Source organism: Phaseolus vulgaris, chromosome 11, assembly GCF_051622355.1.
Source record: "Phaseolus vulgaris cultivar YP4 chromosome 11, ASM5162235v1, whole genome shotgun sequence".
In the NCBI taxonomy this organism is placed as follows: domain Eukaryota; kingdom Viridiplantae; phylum Streptophyta; class Magnoliopsida; order Fabales; family Fabaceae; genus Phaseolus; species Phaseolus vulgaris.
This window is the reverse complement of record NC_143508.1, coordinates 37,375,135-37,398,052: the sequence shown is the minus strand read 5'-3', so window position 1 is coordinate 37,398,052 and position 22,918 is coordinate 37,375,135. Positions and strand designations below refer to the sequence as shown.

The following is a 22,918-nucleotide window of genomic DNA, read 5'->3' as shown; positions in this document are numbered from 1 at the left end:
GATTAATTATTTTTTATGTATCCATCAAAACAGATTGTTTTATGTTTAAATAGTAATGATAGGATCTATTTTACTTACCAAAACAAAATATTCAGATTATTTATTTTTTATTGATATTTTTAAAAAATGATAATTATTTAGCTCACGATAAATCATGAGGTAATATTATAGAAATTGAAGAAATAGATCAACAATGCATACATGTATAAAAGAAATAAGCGTTCAGCTTATTTGCATGGGCACCTTATGAACTAGTAAAGTATTGATATAATCCTTAAATATTCCTCCTGAATGTGTATAACTATCTTGTTCTTTGTAAAGTACGTCCATCATTCGTGCAAGGTTGACAACACGCATGAGAAACTTCATTGGTACTTGAGTAGGATTAAGGCATTCTTCATTAATGTCCTTCCAACCACTCTCCACTAACTTATGCAGTTCTTCAATGGCATTTTTCCTTGAGCTATTATATTGCTTCATATAGCAATCAAGGCTTGAGACAACGTGTCCTCTTTCATGTTCAAACTACATAAATATCATACAAATAACTAAATCCAAAGAAATTCTGACTTAAATAGGATTTTGACTTTTGAAAAATCATTAAAAAATATTAGATAAAAACTAATTTTAAAATTAATAAATAATTAATTTTAAGATTAAACAAATTAGATATTATTTTAAAAATTAAAAATTATTAACTTATTAATAAATAGTTTTTAAATTGATATTTAATTATTTACGTAATTAGTAGTTAAAATCTTGATAGTTAATCTTGTTGTGTATTAAGTATTGATGTCTATGTGGTAACTGAGATCTCCGAGCTTCACTGATGATCTAAGTCACATAGATTAAGATATCAGGTGGTGAGAAGCTGATGGGGGAGTTTATGCACACCGTGACATATGAGATGCACGGCTTGGGTTGTATTGAACTTACCCTGATCCTTTATGTTGGATTCGCTGGTAATCTTTGGATTAGGTGTTAGTCTCTGGTAGGACTTACTTAATACGGGTCTTCTGGAAGATGTTGTTTGTTGAATATTCTGGATGTGTAGATCCATGTGAGATCTATGTGATTGATTTATGTTGGAATTTGAAGAAGATTGAATAATTGAGAAATTGGCCATGTAATTTGATTTTCTATTTTAATTTAATTTTGTATATTATAAAATTTTATTTTCACTAGCTTACCCTTACTTTTTGTGTTGTGTTTAAACTGCGATAATTGTACTATGTACACGAGCAGATGACCATACAGGTGCAAGAAAGCCTTAAAGTTATGGATATGTAAATATTTGTATTTCTATAAATCTTAATCATGTATTAGGAATGATTTGAAAAACTCCAAGTTTGTATAGAAATACGTAGAACTTGTATTGTAATAGTAATGTTATTTTTTGGGGTGTTACACTTCTAATCATTGAAAATTATTTATGAGAAAATAAAAAATTACTCGAGATTTCAAATGAAAAAAATGTTATGACCAAATATACGGAATCTAATATGCAATTTTATTTAGTTTGATATTTCCTATTGAAAAAACAAATTTTAAAAGTAACAATTTAAAAAATAAAATTAACCATACATCATTTTTAGCATACTTCACGAAGTTTTCTTTTCCTTGATTTCTCAACTCCTGCTCTGTTTCTTCAAAGATATCCAAAAGTGCCTTATAACATAATTTCATATATTCCGGTAGATCATTAGAAAGTTAATTTTATTTAAAAAATAAAATTAAAAAATATTAATATATTATTACAAGAAAATTATTAAATAAAAATGAATTTATAAAAAAATAATTCATTATTATATTAACTACACTATATATTATTTTAAAGAAAAAATATTAATATTTTAAATAATTGTTAATTATTAATAAAACTTATAACTAATTTTTTAATTAATATTTAATTATTTATTACAATTTTAACTACCAACTATTTTATATTATAAAGTTGATAATTAAAATTTTAATAATTAATTAGATACTAATTAAAAACTTATTTATTAACACTATAAATTATTTTAGATATTAGTAATATTTTTAGTTTTTATAATAATATTTAATTTAGTCAATATAATAATTAATTATTATTATTTTTTAAAATTAATTTTTATTTAATAATTTTTTTTAATGTATATGGATATTTTTACCTTTCTATTGCATCGGTGAAAATCTCTATCTCATCAATGGTTCATAGGCATCATACACATCATCAATGATGGATGTTATGGCTATTACTTTCATCAGTATTCTTCTAGCAAGAAAATATTGAATAGATTGAAATTAGAGATCGGAATCTATTTTTTAAAATATTGTTATTAAAAATATTATAAAAATTGTTGCAGTAATTTAAAACGAAAAATTAAATATACAGAAGAATTTTTTAACATTTAAGAATGTTAATAAATAAATTTATGAAGGTGTACATAGTAATTACATTTTTTAACTTTGAAGCTATTAATAAATAAATTTTTTGATTTAAATTTACAAAATAGATTATTTTTTTGAATTATTATTTTTACAGAATGTAAATATAAATTTTTAATGTTATTTTTAATATCATTTTATCTTAATTTTTAAATTACAAACAAATGAATATGTGTTTATCTCTTTTCGAATCAAATATAATAACTTTATATTATATATTTTATTATATATTTTTTAGAACTATTTAATATTAATATTGATATTATTTTCTAAATAAGCATTTACTTTTTATAATATATTTATTTTGTTTATGATAATAATGGAAATTCTTATTAATAATAATTTTGTATATAAATATATATATATATAACATAATTTTAAAATTATCTAAATAAATTAACTTAATTAACAAAATTAATTTAAATTAATAAAATGAAAAATAATAAAATTATATTTAAATATAAAAAATTATTTATTTATTTCTTTGAATTTTAATTATTTTTTATTTTATTTATAATTAAAACTTTAATTTATTTTAATTAAATATAATGTGCACAAATTAATTATCATTTATTTCTTCTTCTTTTATATACAAGGGTAAATTTATAATCTTACAATTTACACAATTAAAAATAATTCAAAATATCCTTACAATCATCACATCACTCACATATTTTAATAAATTTTCCTCAGACATCCACTCTAACATACCTAAATCCAAACACCTTCAACTTTCTTCACAAATCTTCACATTTCCACTCTCCTACACCCTCAAATTTCCATTCCCCCACACCCTCTAATCCAAACAAAGCAGTAGATATAAGAAAGATAATTAAGCCTTTTTGACATTGGAGACATATTTCCTCCATTGATAATGTGTGTTTTAATGAAATAATTTTGATTAATTTTTTTATGTATTCATCAAAACAAATTGTTTTATGTTTAAATAGTGATGATAACTTGGCAAATTTTGGATTTATTCATAGAGAATCTTTTCATTAGTATAATAGGCTTTCATCTAGTTTGTTCTTAGAATTCTTTATGAATAAGTATAGTCTACTTATGTATTGTTTTTGTTAATATATGAGTTTTGGTCTAGTCTCCCCATAATTTTGTATTTTTTTTAATAATATTTTTTTTCATGTGATGACAAATGATTGTTGTTACTTGAAGTGTTAGCTTAACTGACATCTCAAATTGCATAATGATACCTAAAAGCTTTTATTAAAAATAAAACAAATTTAAACAAGTATGAATTTTTCACGTTTCCATATTTCTCTCACATTAACTATAAAAGTATACTTATTTTGAGGAAGAAAACTTTTATATTTACACCTCTTATTGGTTTAGACTATTTTCACCCTACTAAATATTATTTTGTATTTTTTACTTAATTTTATATTTTATATATTTTTCAATTCTACGAACCATTAGTCATAAAAGATATTAAAAAATTATTTCAGATGTTGACAATTAACGAATAAATTAATATTTAAGAATTTTATTTATGAATATCTATAAATTTAGTGCAATTTTATAATATATCTAAACCTTTTATTGATCTCCACTATTTTACCGTAAATATTTTTTCCCATTTTTCATTAACTTTTAACTCCATATTTATGTCTATTTTAATTCTACCAAGTGAACCATGAGTCATGAAACTTAATAAAAATTAACGTGATATAATTTATAATCTATTCATATTTGAAAATAATTTTTTTTTCTTATCAACAATTTGAAAATAAGGTTGACACGAAACTGTTGATAATTAAAGAAAGAAATTAGAAATTAAGAATTTTATCTTCAAATATCTATAACTTTAATGTAATATACGACACCTTTTGATCGTCTCCACTATTTTGGTAGGAAACACATGTTTTTTGCATGGATTTATAGTGTATGATGAAAAAGTACATGTGAAATGCAGACAAATATATACATCAAAGACTTGGACTCCTTTATTTGTCTAATGTCCCTTATAACAATATCATTCACTAGCCCACAAATAAATGAAGTGGTGGCTCCTAATTTGGGTCCCAGAGACCCTAATATTTTACATTTTCATTTGACAACCAATAATATTATTATATTATTTTAAAATTTTATTTATTTTTAACTTTATAAGATAAATACAATATTTTATTATTAAAATAAATTGTAAAATAAAAGTGAGAGAAAAAGAACGAGTGCAATAAATTTTATTTTTTATTGTCATCCATGCACATATAAGATATAAGTTCATGATATCATTTTATTTTGTTGAATAACTTACTATAAGAAATTATTTTATTTTATTAAATTTTAAAATTAGTAAATAATTTTTTTTAGCTAATTAATATAATTAATTAATTAGATATTAATTTATAAATTAATTTATAAATTTATAAACTACTTTAAATATCAATAATATTTTAATTTATAAAATAATATTTAATTTAATTAATATAATATCTATTATTTTTTATTTTTAAAATTAATTTTTATTTAACAACTTTTTAATAATGACTATTAAAAAATACTTAAATTGTTCTAATACTCGTGGTTGTGAAGTTTACTTACAAGTCATAACTCATTTTCTATGCTAAATATGGATATGAGAATTCAGAGAAACAACTTCTTCATCATTGATGATGAGAAAACAACACATTTTTAAACTAATAAATTGCCCTACATAGAATTCTTTTTATTAAAATTAAGTAAAATAAATTAAATAATAAATTTTAAGGATAGATCAATCCTTATATGCAGGTTTAAAATTCAAATTTAAAATTCTTTTGTAACGTACATACCTACCAACTTAAAATGAGTTTAAACCCTCCAGAACAGAAATAAGCAACCAACTCCAGTACAAATATCATACATAATTCTTATCCTTATCATCTACCTTGCAAAATTCACAAATTTTTAAATAGCTATTGTACTAGGAGGATCGAGAGGTCATACCAAGAACACCATATATAAAAGAGACATAAAATAAACACTGTAGTAAGGTCCAAGTTAATAAATGTCCAAATTAATGGGTGTGCATAAGTAATAAAGAGGTGCAGAAAGAAAGGCCCAAACAAGGTATAAGCCCAACAAGAAAACCCTATAAATAGAGGATCAACCCAAGAAGCAAGGTAGAGTGAATTTTATTTGATAAATATAAAACTATTTCTAACTTTGACATCGGAGCGCCTTGCAGGTACACACTCATTCATGAGGAGAGAAGCGAAAGCCCAACCTGGAGAGAAGTCGAAAGTCCAACAATCGAAAGATCAATGGAAGAAGTCTATTGTCAACTTGTTTGAGTGTTCTCGGTCCTTCTTGTAAGAACAACTATTATATTAAAATATTAATTGTATTTATTTCATATAATAATCCGTTATTTCATATAATAATCCGTATGAAGTAACAACTTTAAAAACTAAATACCTTTTCATGAACTTGTATAATTTGATCGACTTCTTTTCCCACATATTTCCCAAGTTCTTGTTTTCTTTTTTTCTTCATTTTGTTTTCTTATGTTGTTTCGGTTTATTTGAAAATATAATGTGAATTGTTTAGTATTTATATGATGGTCATTAGTGCAAAAATGACTTATTTTGATATTACATTTAAGACATTTTAACGGTTAGATGCGGACTTTCAAAATTTGGTAAATTAAATTTCTTTAAGATGACAACTATTTGGTAAAATTGTCTTCTTACAACAAAGTGCGGTGTAAGAAGGTAGCTTAGAGGTAAAGTCTCCCTATCAATACTAAATTTTTAATAAGAATTTAATTATTTTGAAAATTTAAAATTATTACTAATTAGTACAAATACTTTTCAGACCACTTTCTTTCATATTCCCACTCCCAACCCTCTCTTCCATAATTCAAAGAACACTTCTTGGTAGGCCTAGTTTATTAATTAAAAAGATGAAGCACAAAACAACAATGTCTTTATAAGTCAATAAGTCAAACTAACTGAAGTTTTTAACTTGATTGATGATGGCTATTAAAATTGTAACAGCGTGCTTTTTTTAAAAGCAACAGAAACATTCTTCTTCACACCACAGTACCATTTTTCTTCTTTTTCTCTCTCTCTCTCCAATTCTCTTCTCTCTCTCTCTTAATTTCTCTCCCAAACTTCATCTATTTTAGAATCTGATCATACCACGCTGTAGCAGAGGAGTTAAGGAACATTTCTACCCGATCAGATTTTCAAATAGAGTAAGTTCATTTTTACTCTAAATATCCTTTGTTCTCCATTTTCCTTAGGATTTAGTCATCAATCTTGGTGGGGTCAGTTGAAAAGTTTAATCCTCTCAACTTATTCTATTATATACTGAATTTTTGTTCTGTTTGGATAATTTGCATTAGGCCTGTAAATCTTGAAGCTTATCCAAACGGTGGGGAATAAAATTCTAAAAGTTGCTTGGAAAGCAAGCAATTGAGGTAAGGGAAGCTAAATTTAATTTTTAATAGCACCCTAGGATAGAAGATCTGAATGCGGAAGGGACGTGGTCCCAATATTCAATTTTTCTTGCAGGGATGTTGTGTGTTTATATATATTGGGTTGTTTGTTTATATATTATTTAAATTTGTGGAAATATTCGGTTTTGATGATTTAGTATTAAAGTGTTATTTTTTTTATGTCAAATAGACTTTTGAATATTTTGGATCACTTTTTGAATTATATTGTATGACGAAATGGTATGGAATTGAATTCATACATTTGGGATAATGTATGAACTGATGTTCGTTGTGTATTAAATATTGATGTCGGGATAATGTATGGACTGATGTTTGTTGTGTATTAAGTATTGATGCCTATGTGGTAACAGAGATCTCCGAGCTTCACTGATGATCTAAGTCACATAGACTAAGATATCAGGTGGTGAGAAGCTGATGGGAGAGTTCATGCACACCGTGACATATGAGATGCACGGCTTGGGTTGTATTGAACTTACCCTGATCCTTTCTGTTGGATTCGCTGGTAATCTTTGGATCAGGTGTTAGTCTCTGGTAGGACTTACTTAATACGGGTCTTCCGGAAGACGTTGTTTGTTGAATATTCTGGATGTGTAAATCCATGTGAGATCTATGTGATTGTTTATTGTTGAGATTTGAAGAAAATTGAATAATTTGATAAATTCATCATGTAATTTGGTTTTCTCTTTGGATTTAAGTGTGTATATTATAAAATTCTATTTTTAGTCGCTTACCCTTGCTTTTCTTGCTGTGTTTGAACTGCGATGACTGTACTATGTACACGAGCAGATGACCATACAGGTGCAGGAGAACCTTAGAGGTTACAGAGTTTTATTTTGAGCTGTGGATATGTAAATATTTGTATTTCTATAAATCCTAATCATGTATTAGGAATATTTTGAAAAACTGTAAGCTTGTATAGAATTATGTAGAACCGGTATTGTAATAGTTATATGTAAATTATGGGGTGTTACAAAAATAAAACTTTTGGGTTGAAGATAAGGGAGTTGAGGATTAGGAAGCAAACTTTGAAAAATCTAACCTTTCATAAAATACTGTAAAATGTTGATGCAATCATTTTTTGCCTTCAACTCTTAATCTTATTTTCCAAAAACACAGATTTTTCACATTAGAAAATTGCATATACGTGATGTGTACCTAACCGCATAGTTTATGTGTGCATAATAATAATGTTATTTTGTTTCACATCATTGTCAATTAACATTGTTAATGTTAATTTAACAAATTACTTATTTTTTTCAAAAAATTAAGAAAAAATTAAATTTTTTAAAACTATTAAAACAAATTGACTTTTCACTCTTAATGTAAAAAAAAGTAATTAACCATTTTTTACTTTCGAGACACGTTTCCTCTCGTGTGTTTTTGTGAAATAATTTTGATTAATTATATTTTTTTTATGTATCCATCAAAACAAATTGTTTTATGTTTAAATAGTGATGATAAGATCTATTTTGCTCACCAAAACAAAACATTCAGATTATTTATTTTTAATTGATATTTTTTTGAAAAGATAATTATTAAGCTAAAGATAAATCATGAGGTAGTATTATAGAAATTAAAGAAATAGATGAACAATACATACATGTATAAAAGAAATAAGCGTTCAGCTTATTTATATGGGCACCTTATGAACTAGTAAAGTATTGATATAATCCTTCAATATTCCTCCTGAATGTGTATAACTATCTTGTTCTTTGTAAAGTACGTCCATCATTCGTGCAAGGTTGACAACACGCATGAGAAACTTCATTGGTACTTGAGTAGGATTAAGGCATTCTTCATTAATGTCCTTCCAACCACTCTCCACTAACTTATGCAGTTCTTCAATGGCATTTTCCCTTGAGCTATTATATTGCTTCATATAGCAATCAAGACTTGAGACAACGTGCCCTCTTTCATGTTCATACTACATAAATATCACACAAATAACTAAATCCAAAGAAATTCTCACTTAAATAGGATTTTGATTTTTGAAAAATCATTAAAAAAATATTAGACAAAAATTAATTTTAAAAATAATAAATAATTAATTTTAAGATTGAATAAATTAGATATTATTTTAAAAATTAAAAATTATTAACTTATTAATAAATAGTTTTTAAATTAATATTTAATTATTTACGTAATTAGTAGTTAAAATCTTGATAGTTAATTAGATACAAATTCATAAAAATTATTTTACATACCAATCATTTTTTTTAAATTAATATCTAATTTAATTAATATAATAATTAATTAATTTTTATTTAATGAATTTTTTAATAAATTCTGTAATAAAATTTTCTTCACTTTTCCGTTCCTAATAATTTCTTTTCTCAACTATAATCTAAATCACTTTGTTTCATTATTTAAAATGCTGTATCAACTTTTTTTCAAGACCAAAAATAAAATAATTTTTAGAGGAAAAAAGTATATTTTTTTTTTCATCAAAGACTGTAAACAGAGTCTGATTATTGATCTGGGACGAAAACATATTTAATAAAAGAATATTATTTAATCTTGTTCTCTACCTTTGAAAAATTAGAGGAATTATTGAATCTATAGGGTGAATTAAAGGTTTTCCATCCATGTTGAAAACAAAATGTGTTTGTGTTCCATACATATATAACCTAGTAGCATTGAGCATATGAATAAGAACAATCTTACTACTTCTTTTAAACATACTTTTTATGATTAGTGAATTAATCCTCATAATGAAAAAAATGGAAAAGGGTATCTAATATATACCTCACTTCCAGCAATGTCATCCATGATTCTGCAAATAGTTGAAGCAGCTACAATAATTTTTGGGTCACTGGTTGCCCATATGAGGAACTCCTCTGCAGTATCTTCCATACCCAAGAAAGATACAGTTGTCAACATAGCAAAACCACATGAGATAGTTGCAACTTCCATGTACTCCTCTGCTGTTGGTGTGTGGTTCTGATGAAACCATCGTGACTCAGTACGGTAGGCTTGGACCAATCGTTTCACCTATAATTAAAAAGAAAAATTATTATTTTTAAAAGTATATATATAATAAAAAGTAAATTTATAATTAGATAATGTAAAAAATATGAAAATAATAATATTAAAACACGTTATATGGATGTAAGAAAAAAATGGGTTGTCAAATTATGTATAAATTAAAAATACAAATATATAATAAGTCCTTTTCTCTGTTATTTTTGTCGGTGACAATAAATTTTTCTACCTTATCAGGGATCATAGGTGACCCATTGAAAATGTGTGTGCTCTATATATAGGAATGTGTTCTATGCAAAATCAAGAATGGATTTTAAATTGTTTTAAAAGTAATAATTTAAAAAAAAAAAATAACCATACTTCATTTTTAGCATACTTCACGAAGTTTTCTTTTCCTTGATTTCTCAACTCCTGCTCTGTTTCTTCAAAGATATCCAAAAGTGCCTTGTAACATAATTTCATATATTCCGGTAGATCAACCAATGAGGAGATATCCCACCTGCTAATCATTAGAAAGTTTACTTTAATTTTGTTTAAAGAATAATATTAAGAAATACGTATATAAAAAAGTTATTAAATAAAAATTACTTTAAAAAGTAAAAATAATTAACTATTATATTAACTAAATTAAATATTATTTCACAAATTAAAAAAATATTAATATCTAAAATTATTATTTATTATTAATAAAATTTATAAACTAAATTTTAAATTGATATCTAATTAGTTACTAGGTTTCCTCTATTCATAAAACTTTGATAACTAATTAGATATCAATTTAAAAACTATTTATTAATAATAGAAATTATTTTATATATTAATAATATTTAGTTTCTACAATAATATTTAATTTAGTTAATTATTTATCAAAATTTTACTATTTCAAATTATAAAATTAATAATTAAAATTTTAGCAGCTAATTAAATATCAATTTAAAAAATTTTTGTTAACAGTATAAATTATTTTAAATATTAATAATATTTTTAATCTTTATAATAATATCTAATTTAGTTTTTAATGTTTATAATAATATATAATTTAATTAATATAATGATAAATTATTTTTATTTTTTTAAAATTAATTTTTATTTAGTATTTTTGTTATATTGTATAAGAATTTTTTTACCTTTCTATTGCATTGGTGAAAATCTCTATCTCGTCAATGGTTGCATAGGCATCATACACATCATCAATGATGGATGATATGGCTATTACTTTCATCAGTATTCTTCTAGCAAGAAAATATTGTGGTTCATAATAGACACCAACAATCCAAAAGCAACCTTCCACAATCCTATCTCGTGCAAAAGGAAAATTTGTGGAGACATTCAAATCTTTAACCCACCACCTGAAAAAAAAAATCCCAAATTAATTTCTCAAAGAAGTCTTAAACTTGGATTTATTTATTTATTTTTCATTAATGATAATAAAATGTTACTTTTGTAGGAAAATATTACTTGGTCACATTGCTGACTTCTTTTTGATAGAGCTTCTGTAACATATTAAAATCTAGTTTTGCAAAGGTTAACAAACGTTCATCATGTGAAGGATCTTCTTGGTAGAATGATATATAATATCTTGATTCTAACCTAGGCATTCCCCTGCGAAGTGATTGTCCTAAGCTATGGTGCACTAACCCAAAAAGAAAAGGACTTAATTTGGTGGTTAATGACTCAGTTAACTGAGTGAGAGTAAAACTGTATGCTTCTTGTAGTATCTCTTCTTCATGGAAGCTTAATTGGGCTGCTTCATACAGGCTTAACATTCCTTGTATATCATTCAGAATACTTTCCTTGAAGTTTCCTTCTTGGTCCTTGAATTTGTAGAATACATCTGTATTTTAAGTAAATAATAACATGTTAAATTTCAAGATACATATTTAAATATATGATCACTATACTTAGATGCTATACATCTGTTTTTTTTGAATAAATTTCTTTATAAGCATGTTTATAAGAAGAAAAGAAAAAACTATAAATATGATAGATATTTATTTTCTTTTTTTATTATACATCAAATTAACAATAAATACATAGATAAATACTTATTTATTTATTTTTATAGTTTTTCAAATTATGATAGATAATTTTACTCTCCTTCTTATAGTTTTCTATTTTAAGAATGTAAATATGCACCATAGTAGTATGTTTCAAATCAACTTAATTTTGATGAAGTGATTTTTGTTTAGGTTTTGCAATAAAAAAATCTAAATCTAAATTTAATAAAATTTTACAAATTGGTTTGGACTTTTCTTTCCTCTAAACTTGACTACATGACATTTGTAGAACACAATTGTAGGTTTAGGTTTTCTTAAATACTTTATTTTATTTTTTGTTGATAACAAGAAACAATGATATAATAAAAAATGTAAACACAGATGAGGAATTAAAGAAGAACATGACAAGATCATACCTGATGAAATACGATATCCTTGTTGTCTAAGCAAGCGAAAGAGCAAAGCGAGATGATGAAGATCATCATCATAACTTACTATATTTTTCTCCTTTGTTGAAATCTCATAGATTTGATGCAATGCTTCATCAATTTCATGTTCAAAATGATAAGAAACACCCAAACGCTGGACTGAGTTGATGAAGTTTAATTTGAAAAGGAAATTGTTATCAGCAGGAGAGACGATCATCTTCCTCACATATTCTTTCAACAGTGGAACTTGTTTGATGTCGCTATCATCTTCCTGCATGTGATTATGAAAACTCTAACATAAGAAACGTTTTATTCATGTGGACAGAAGTAAATAATAAGTTAGGATGCAAACAGTTTAACACCATATATACATAAAGTTAATCAACTATTTTAATGAATGTATTTCTTTTATGAACTCTGATGTGAATATAATTACCATGAAATACTACAATTAATTGATAAATTTAGTAGACTTACATGGAAACTAGAATCATAGGAAAGGAAATAATCACCCCAAATGGAAGGATGAAAGTTTGCAGTGTGTCTGGGTTTGGCATCCTGTGGGAAAACAGGAAGTGATGATGAGGATAGTCTAGACATGCTTGGTTTTCTATGGCTTTAAATTGAAGGGAGATAGGATGAATTTTGCTTTGAATATTCAAGAACCCAAACTCCTTTAATTTATAGGAGAACAGAGAAGATGTAAGAGTCACTAACCAAGAATGTAGACCTAAATATAAGAATGACAACATGGTCATCTCATTTGAGGTGGATTCACATTGTGAACTTATCAATCCGAATTGGTTCAATGCACCTAATCTATCAACCTAATGGGTTATAGGCACACTAACCCACCTTTTTTATTTTTTACACTTTTAAAGATATATCTCATACTTTTGGAAAAAAATTTGTGATATCCATATTTTATATAAAACTTTATTTATATTAATTTATTTATAAATCATTTGATTTGATTTATTAAAGTATTTTTTATATTTATTTTATTTTGCTGGGTATTAAATTATCTTTCCTAATTTATTTAATTTTATTATTTTTTTCTTATACTTTTATTGTCTAAATTGAAATTAATTATTATAATTAATTTTTTTTTTAAAATTAAAAAATTTAAAAGTATCTCATATTATTATTTTTAACCCGGACAATTGACAGACCAACGGAGGGTCCATTTGGCAAAAGAACCGAATAAATCACTCCATTATTAAGTTTATTGAGGGTTTTATTTACGTTTCATATTTTGAATTTCGGAACTGTAATCTTTTTTTATTGATTTTCTAATTAATCTGATTTCATACTTTTAAGTTTAAGGATTTTGAACCTTTTATTAATAGAAGAATAAAATGAAATGAAATAAATAAACAATAAAACAAAATGATAATTAAGCGATTTTTTTGTTTTTTTTTAGAATTACTTTCAGTATTTTTTTTAACAGAACTGTTTATTTATAATATACTACTTTCATCTCACAATTATTTCAATTTTAATCACCTCAATAAAAGTGACACCTAATTAGTTTTTACTTATTTGATTTAATTTTTTTATGTTCATTTTCTTTTATTTGATAGATTGTTTTATGTAATGATAAATAATTTTTAAATTTTCTAGTGTGAACCTAATTGATATATTAGATTTTATAATAATATTTAATATAAATTTTATAAAAAAATAAAACTGCTTCATAAAGTAGTATATATTAATATTTTAATATATATATATATATATATATATATATTTTATTTTTTCTTGCGAGTATGAAAACAATTTCAATTACAGTGATTGTGTGATAAATGAAATAAGATTTTATAACTTTAGTTTATAACTTAAGATTTTATAACAGGAATATAAAAATATATTTACACGTATTAAGGAGAAAAAGAAATATATTACTTTGAAATCATTTTATAATTTTAATAATAAATTCATAGGATATTATTAGTTTGAGAAAAGATTTGGAGAAAAAATGCAATGAAAATGCCAGTTAATATAGATTATTTTAAAATATATTAAACTGCAATTACTTTCTGAAGAAATGAAGTACAATGCAATGAGATTTTGAGGATAAGAATCCACGGAAAAGAAGACACAAACAAAGGGCATGTGATCATCTCAATTCTTACAGATCACTTTAAATTTGTTTTTGAAAGTTATTTGTTTCATTTTTCATCAAACTAATAATTTGAATCCTAAGATATTCTCTTTATAAACGTGTGATCTACGTATCAATGTTTTCCCTTTTTCTTGTTTCTTTCCTTTCATTAGTAGGTAAATATATTATTATGGTTAGTTTTGTTGGTGATTAATTTTTTTTATTAAAAAAATTAGAATACGAGATTTTATTCAAATAATCGAAACTTGGGTTTTTTAAAATAAAAATATTTCGCGGTGCATGTCATTAAGAATACGAGTAACTTATCTCAATTAAAAAAAAAAAAATTCTTATTTGTTTCCTATTAATCATTATTTAATAATATATCCTTCTCACTTTTAGTTTTGGTATATAACAATCTTTTACAACATATTTATTATAATGAATGCAGTCCAACTGGATAAATTAAAAAACGAATAACAATCTAGTTTCACCTATCTTTAAAAATAAATCATAATTATTTACCCAAATACTTATCCTACAATGAAAAAATTTATTAAATTACAATTGTATTGGATATAGCACTTGGGACTCGTAGTCGGTGGTTGGATCTCAGTACATGGCGCAGGCAGGTCAGCTCGGTTGTTGGACCAGTAAAATCCGTTTTGGTATGATTGAAGTAATCTTTTATACGTAAATATAAAGCTATTAATAAAGGGTATTTATAGATCTAGGGGTATGCTTAGTACATGTGGGGTATAGGTCAAGTAAATGTTTTCTTTTAACCTAAGCTTGTGTGTTATAGGGCACATAGTGGTTAGGTTGCATGTATAACGAAAAAATAACGTTGCAGCATGAGTAGGGTGCCCCCATGTAAGCAGAAAGTACCTTTGATTTTGGCGCATGAGTTGGTGTCCTGGTGGTTATTTTGTTATTATTCTATGCACTCCTTGGAGACGATATTTTGTTCTGTTGTAGCACCTTGAGAGAAGGCGACCCCGAACAAAATGTGTTTCACCTTGAGATTAGATTCTCATGAACGAAGAGGGGCTTGAGACCCCAAGTTAAGATACGTTGTTTATAAGAATGAAACTAAATACTTCTTGATTTTTAATAAGTCATTTACTGGCTTGCAATCAATAGGTAGGGCCCCCTCTATTTCAATGGAGCTACGTTCCAGAGCGACCAAAGATAAAACAGATTCTCAAAGAGACAAACGGAGCTAAAGATTGTCATCAGAGTCAACAGGCGAGCAAGTCAACCGACAAGCACAACAATTAATTTTTAAATATCAAAATAATTAATCACTATATTGACTAAAATAAATATTTTTTTATAAATTAAAAAAATTATTGGTATCTAAAATAATTTCTATTATTAATAAAAATTTATAAAGTAGTTTTTTTGGTATTTAACCATTAACTATCAAAGTTTTAGTTATTAACTATTTTATATTCTACATTAGTCTTCTATATTAGTCTTTTAGAGACTAATTTAGAATCTAAAATATTAATAGTTAAAACTTTGATAACTAATTTAAATATTATTTTATAAACTTTTATTAATAATAGAAATTACTTTAAACACTAATAATTATTTAGTTTCTAAAATATAATATTTAATTTAATCAATATATTGTCCAATTCAAATTTAATAAAAAAAATTAGTGTTGTACTGGTTTAAGGGTCAATGAGTTATTTTTTTCTAATTAAAATTAAAATTTATCTATATACAAAAATATTATACATTATTATTTAAAAATTTAATATTCAAGAATAAGATACATTATACAATAATAATATTAAATGACTTAGTTTAAATATTAATTAAAATAATTTTTTCAATATCTTTCATATCATAGTATGTTTAATTAAAACAAGTAAACATTTATAAAACTATATAAGCATATAAAAAATTATATCACTATAAAATTAACATAAAGAATCAAGAATAAAACATTTTAATCAACATTGAATTTTTAACTTATATTTTAAATTATTTTTAAGTTTAATTTGACCTAAACTATAGATCAGATTAACGATCACCTTGCAACTATAGCCACACGTTTCTAAATTTAGCGTGTGAAGTTTGTTATATTGAATTATTTCATCCTTAAATTAAAAGTGGTTCATGATTAAATTAAATGTTGTTAAAAGATACGATAACATTTAAAGGTTTTTTTTCTATGCAATACTCGAACTCAAGTTCTTTCAATGACTAGAGAAGCATTAATCACTAGATTAGACAAGTTCTTGGATTATATTATGATTTTTATTATACTTATTATATTATTACTAATATAATTTATACTTATTATTACTAATATAATTTATACTTATTATTACTAATATAATTTATACTTATTATTATTAATAATAATTATAATAATAATATAAATTATATTAATTGTAACACCCCGAAAATACATCTAACTATTTAAATACATGTTCTACATATTTCTATACAAACTTAAAGTTTTTCAAAATATTTCTATATTACAAAATTATAACTTATAGAAATATAAATATTTACATATCCATAGTTCAAAATAAAACTTTGAAACCTTTAAGGCTCTCCTGCACCTGTATGGTCATCTGCAGTACAGTCATCGCAGTTCAAACACAACACGAAAAATCAAGGGTAAGCTAATGAAAAGAAATTTCATATCTTATCTAATTTTTGCAAAAAGAACCAATCAAACAAATCATTTATAAACATTTCTTTAAATGTTGTCATATAAAATTTCAATATCAATTTCATCATTCATATAGACCACACATGGATCTATTTTTAATCACAATCATTGGATTTCATTTCAATCCCACTTCATCTTTCGGAAGACTCATTAAGTATGCCCTTACCAGAGACTAACACCTGATCCAAAGATTACCAAGGAATCCAATAGAAAGGATCAAGGTAAGTTCAAATATCCAATACCGAGTGTCTACAGTGGGACCTAGTGTGTATGAACTCCCTCTCAGCTTCTCACCACCTGATATCTTAGTCTACATGACTTAGATCATTAGTGAAGTCAGAGGATCTCTGTTAAACATAGGCTTTTCATACTTAATGTACCATCAAATAACAACTCATACATTATCCCAAATGTATGAATCAATTTCATACAATTTTCATCATTCATATATAATACATATCATTCAATCAAAACATTTTAAAAATTTATACCATTCAAGAACTTTTCCAACATCAAAACAATATTTAACTTTCAAACAATCAAAATATAATATTTATAAAGTTTAAATAATATATAAACAAACACACAATATATAAACAAATAACATCCCTGCAAGAGAAATTGAATATTGGAACCACGTCCCCTCCATATGCAGATCTTCTAGCCTAGGGTACTATTAAAAATTAAATTTAGCTTCCCTTACCTCAATTGCTTGCTTTCCAAGCAACTTTTAGAATTTTATTCCCCCACAGTCTGGATAAGCTTTAAGAATTACATGCCTAATGCAAGTTATCCAAACAGAACAAAAATTCAGTATATAATAAAATAAGTTGAGAGGATTAAACTTTTCAACTGACCCCACCAAGATTGATGACTAAATCCTAAGGAAAAATAGAGAACAAGATCTTTAGAGTAAAAATGAACTTACTCTGTTTGAAAATATGATCGGGTAGAAATGTTTCTTAACTCGCCAGCTACAACATAGTCCGATCAAATTCTAAAATAGATGAAGTTTGAGAGAGATAATTAAGAGAGAGGGAGAGAAGAGAAAAGTTTTGTGCGTGACGGGGGCTTTGGCTTCTGTTTCTTTACTTTTTTTTATACTGTTACATTAATAATAATAATAATTATATTAATAATCACTAGTGCAAAAAGATTAAAAGAATACTCCTTATTAAGTGCGGGTTTGTGCTTAAACGCATTTGTAAAAAACACGGTGGCATTTTTGAAATTAATTTAATTTACAAGTGCGGTTTTTCATATAACCGCACTTGTAAATCAATGCCCAAGCATTTACAAGTGCGGTTATATGAAAAACCGCACTTGTAAATCAATGTACATTGATTTACAAGTGCGGTTTTACTTTACCCGCATTTGTAAGTCAATGCGCATTGATTTACAAGTGCGGTTTTACTTTACAACCACACTTGTAAAAGCTTTTTACCCTAAAAATTTGAAGCGCGCCACTCCAGTTTCACACTTTCACTTTCTTCTCCACTCTGGCCTTCGTTTTCACTGATCTTGCGCTCGCGTTTGAGTTCAACTCTTCTCTGCATCTTCGTTCCTTTTTGCCATTGTAAGTTTCGCGAATCCCTTCTTTGGCATTGGCATGTTTTTCGTTTTCCTTACGAGTTTTCGTTGGCATTGACATTTTAGGTTACTGTTCCATTGGAATTGCTCCTTCATATTTGCTCTCCGCTGGTCTGTCGCTGCTCTGCCACCGCTTCCGTCGCCGCCGTTGTCGCGTGCCTCTGCCACTCTGATCACCAGCAACCTTGGTTCACGGAAAGGTTGGTGTTCTCTTTAAATTTTTTTGAATTTTTATTTAATATTTTGAATTTATATTTTTGTGTATTATAATTTATATATTATTATATATAAATTTGTATTTTCTTAAATTTATATTATATATTTAGTTGTTAATTACGTTTTAATAAAATTTTTATGTTATGTTAGTTGTTACTTTTAGAATAGAATTATCGTGTTTGGATTGAGTCCGAGGGTGTTCGACCTTCGGCAATAATACGTGCTGGTATTGAGTCTGGGGGTGTTCGACCCTCGGCAAATGTGTGAGATAAAATACTAATTATTAGAAAATCCTAACTATTCCAGAATATATAATGGATCGAGGTTGGATTAATTCTGTTCGTATAAGTGATGAGTATGAAAGGGGAGTAGAAGAATTTATACAATTTGCGCAGCGTAATGCAATTAATAGTGGTCATGATGGAGCAAAGATCAGGTGTCCGTGCGTTAACTGTTTGAATAGAAGGATACTGGATGTGAATATCATGAGGGAACACCTGCTATGTGATGAGTTTCTTCGATCTTATACAACTAGGACATGGCATGGTGAATTATTAAATTTACTACGTGTTTCCGTAACTGAAGATATGTGGGTTCTACCATGGATGAAGCAGTACACGATGATGGAGATGATGATCGATTGGAGGACATGATTCGTGATGTAGGAGCTGAGTGTTCTGCAAAAGCGCATCGATATGGAAGTATGTCAAGAGATGCAGAGACTCCTTTGTATCCTGGATCAACTAACTTCACACGGTTGTCGGCGGTGTTAAGATTGATGAATTTGAAGGCAATAAACGGATGGACTGATAAAAGCTTCACAGAATTGCTCCAGCTGTTGAAGGATATGTTCCAGAGGGAAATACTCTACCTAATCGTAATTACGAGGCCAAAAATATTCTTTGTCCAATGGGTATGGAGTATAAAAAGATACATGCATGTCCTAATGATTGTATATTATACCAGAAAGATTTTGAATTGTTGAAAAGTTGTCCGAGGTGTGGGTTATCACGTTATAAGTTGAAACAAAAAGATGATGATTCTATTGATGAGATGGAAAAGCATGGACCCCCAATGAAGGTTATGTGGTATCTTCCCATCATTCCAAGGATGAAACGTTTGTTTGCAAACCCATACGATGCTAAGAATCTTAGATGGCATGCAGATGAGAGGAAATGCGATGACATGCACCGACATCCAGCTGATTCTATTCAGTGGAAGAAATTTGATGATGAGTTTCCAGAGTTTGGTAAAGAATCAAGAAATATCCGACTTGGTTTAGCTACAGATGGAATGAATCTGTTTAGTAATATGAGTACTGATCCAGCTGGTTGACTAAACGCAAGAATGTTGCCTTGTCACGACCTACACTCACCAGTTTCAACGCCACGTGCACTTCAAGTCCTCGCTCCAGATTTCCTCTCTGAGAACCTGAAATTACAGAATGGCACCACTGCGGCCGGTGGCACTCCGACGCTCAAGTCAACAACAGGAACACCAAATCCTCAGAGAAACTGGATCCTGTGGAACCGTGCTCAAGTGCCCCATCTAAGAAATGAATCGTAATCAATACCTCCCCTTGAAATTCTGTTAAGTTCAGCTTTTATACCTAGGCATTTTCTCTCTCCAGACAGTTACACTTTTGGACACGAATGGCGACTATGTTAACTTCTTGACTACTCGTCTTTCTCTCGACCACGTGTCCCTCTAAGCACGCTCCACATAGTCACTCACTGTCCACGTCATCACACCCGATGACCTGACCGGTACAAGTACAAATCACAGTTCATGGCCTGTTATATTGGTTATTTACAACTTACCTTCTGGATTGTGCACGAAGCGAAAATACATGATGTTGTCTATGATGATATCCGGTCCGAAACAGCCAGGGAATGACATAGATGTTTATCTTAGTTCCCTAATCGAAGATTTGAAGTTAATGTGGGATCAGGGTGTTGAAGTATTTGACGGATTTGTTAATGAAACTTTCAGGTTGCATGCCATGTTATTTTGCACCATCAATGACTTTCCGGCATATGGTAACTTATCAGGTTATAGTGTTAAGGGTCATAAAGCACGTCCAATATGCGAAGAAGACACTGCTTCTCAACAATTGAAACATGGAAGGAAGACAGTATATCTTCGACATCGGAGATTTCTTAGAAGTCATTATCCTTACCGGAGGTTGAAAAAAGCCTTTAATGGTCACCAAGAGACTAGTGGTCCACCAACTCCACTAATTGGTCTTGAGGTTTACGAAAAGGTAAATAACATAGACCACACCTTCGGTAAGTAAAAAAAAAAGTCATCTGTGACAAACATTTGGAAGAAAAAATCAATGTTCTTTGATCTTTCGTATTGGTCGAGGTTAGAGGTCAGACACTGTATAGATGTAATGCATGTTGAGAAGAATGTGTGTGATAGCTTAATTGGTACACTTCTTAACATTAGCGGGAAGACGAAGGATGGTTTAAATGCTCGTTTAGATTTGATTGATATGAACATACAAAGCGAGTTGGCACCGATACAAATTGGTAAGCGTACATATTTGCCCCCAGCCTGTTACACTATGTCAAAAGATGAAAAAGTAAGTTTCTGTCAATGTCTAAAGGGTGTAAAAGTGCCACAAGGACATTCATCAAATGTGAAAAGCCTAGTGTCAATGCAAGATTTGAAGTTAATTGGGTTGAAGTCTCATGATTGCCACATCTTGATGCAACAACTTCCGCCTGTAGCTATTCGTGGGATCTTACCAAAAAATGTTAGACATACCATAACCCGTTTGTACTCATTCTTCTCTTCCATCTATTGTAAAGTCATTGATCCATTAAAACTGGATGAACTTCAAGATGAAATTATTGTTATCTTATGTGAATTGGAGATGTTTTTTCCTCCATCCTTTTTTGATATCATGGTTCATCTAGTTGTGCATCTGGTTAGAGAGGTTAGATTGTGTGGACCAGTGAACTTAAGATGGATGTATCCTGTTGAGCGGTATATGAAAATTTTGAAAGGTTATGTGAAAAATCATTATCGTCCAGAAGCTTCAATGATTGAAAGGTACATAGCTGAAGAAAGTATTGAATTTTGTTCAGAGTACATGTCAAAAGCAAATCCAATAGGTCTTCCTGCTAATTCATGGCACCATAGGCGTTCTACAAGTAAATGTTTACGCGGTGTGAATATTGTAAGCAAGTCTCGGTCAGAAGTATTGCAAGAACATTTGTATATATTGAATAACACAGATGAAGTTATACCTTACATAGAAGCTCATAAAGCCATTGTGAAGGCAAATAATCCAAGACATGCAGAGAAATGGGTCTTGATGGAACATAATAGAACATTCATGCCTTGGTTTAAAGAGAAGGTGTTAAAGGATTCAACTGCATCGGAGACCTTGACCTGGTTGGCTGCTGGATTGAAGTTTGATGTCATTTCTTGTAAAGCATACGGAGTGAATAATTGTATATTTTACACGAAGTCTTTGGATGAAAAGAGTACAGTTCAAAATTCTGGTGTTACTCTTGAAGCTGAGTCAATGCAAATTTCCACTTCAAAAGATTCAAATCCTATACTTGGATCAATGGCATACTATGGATTTATAGAAGAGATATGGGAGGTTGACTATACTAAGTTTTCGGTTCCAATTTTCAAGTGTAAATGGGTTGACAATAAAAGTGGTGTTAAAATTGATGAATCAGGATTCACATTAGTGGACTTTCGAAAGATAGGGTATCGAGATGAGCCATTTATAATGGTTCAACAAGCATCTCAAGTTTTCTATGTCAAAGATCCTACGTCAGAACATTGGTATGTCGTTTTACACGAAAAAAAAACAAGGGGAGGCCATAGATTATATTGAAAATGGTGACCCCTGTTCATTCACACCAATGATAATTAATAAAGATGATGATGTACTTGATGATGTACATGCAACCCGTAACGACCACAGTGAAGGAATTTACATATGAACATTCAACCCATTATGGTAATAAATTTATAAATATTTTTGAT

General features: G+C 27.7%; 1 protein-coding gene across 3 annotated transcripts; it reads right to left on the bottom strand.

The window, feature by feature from the left end:
- Positions 1-222: 222 nt before the first annotated feature.
- Positions 223-12,979, bottom strand: LOC137810499 ((-)-germacrene D synthase). Of its 3 annotated transcripts, none has more exons than XM_068611818.2 (7): positions 12,777-12,979; positions 12,288-12,570; positions 11,333-11,708; positions 11,002-11,223; positions 10,235-10,373; positions 9,638-9,883; positions 223-525 (listed from the first exon to the last, which is right to left on the bottom strand). In XM_068611818.2, the coding sequence occupies exons 1-7, from the start codon at positions 12,897-12,899 to the stop codon at positions 223-225; spliced, it is 1,692 nt and encodes a 563-aa protein (XP_068467919.1). In that variant the 5' UTR covers positions 12,900-12,979. The 3 variants fall into 3 exon arrangements, with proteins under 3 accessions (XP_068467919.1, XP_068467931.1, XP_090153088.1); XM_068611830.2 differs by lacking the exon at positions 223-525 and adding an exon at positions 8,434-8,816; XM_090296962.1 differs by lacking the exons at positions 223-525; positions 10,235-10,373 and having other exon boundaries at positions 9,820-9,883.
- Between the last annotated feature and the right edge of the window lie 9,939 nt (positions 12,980-22,918).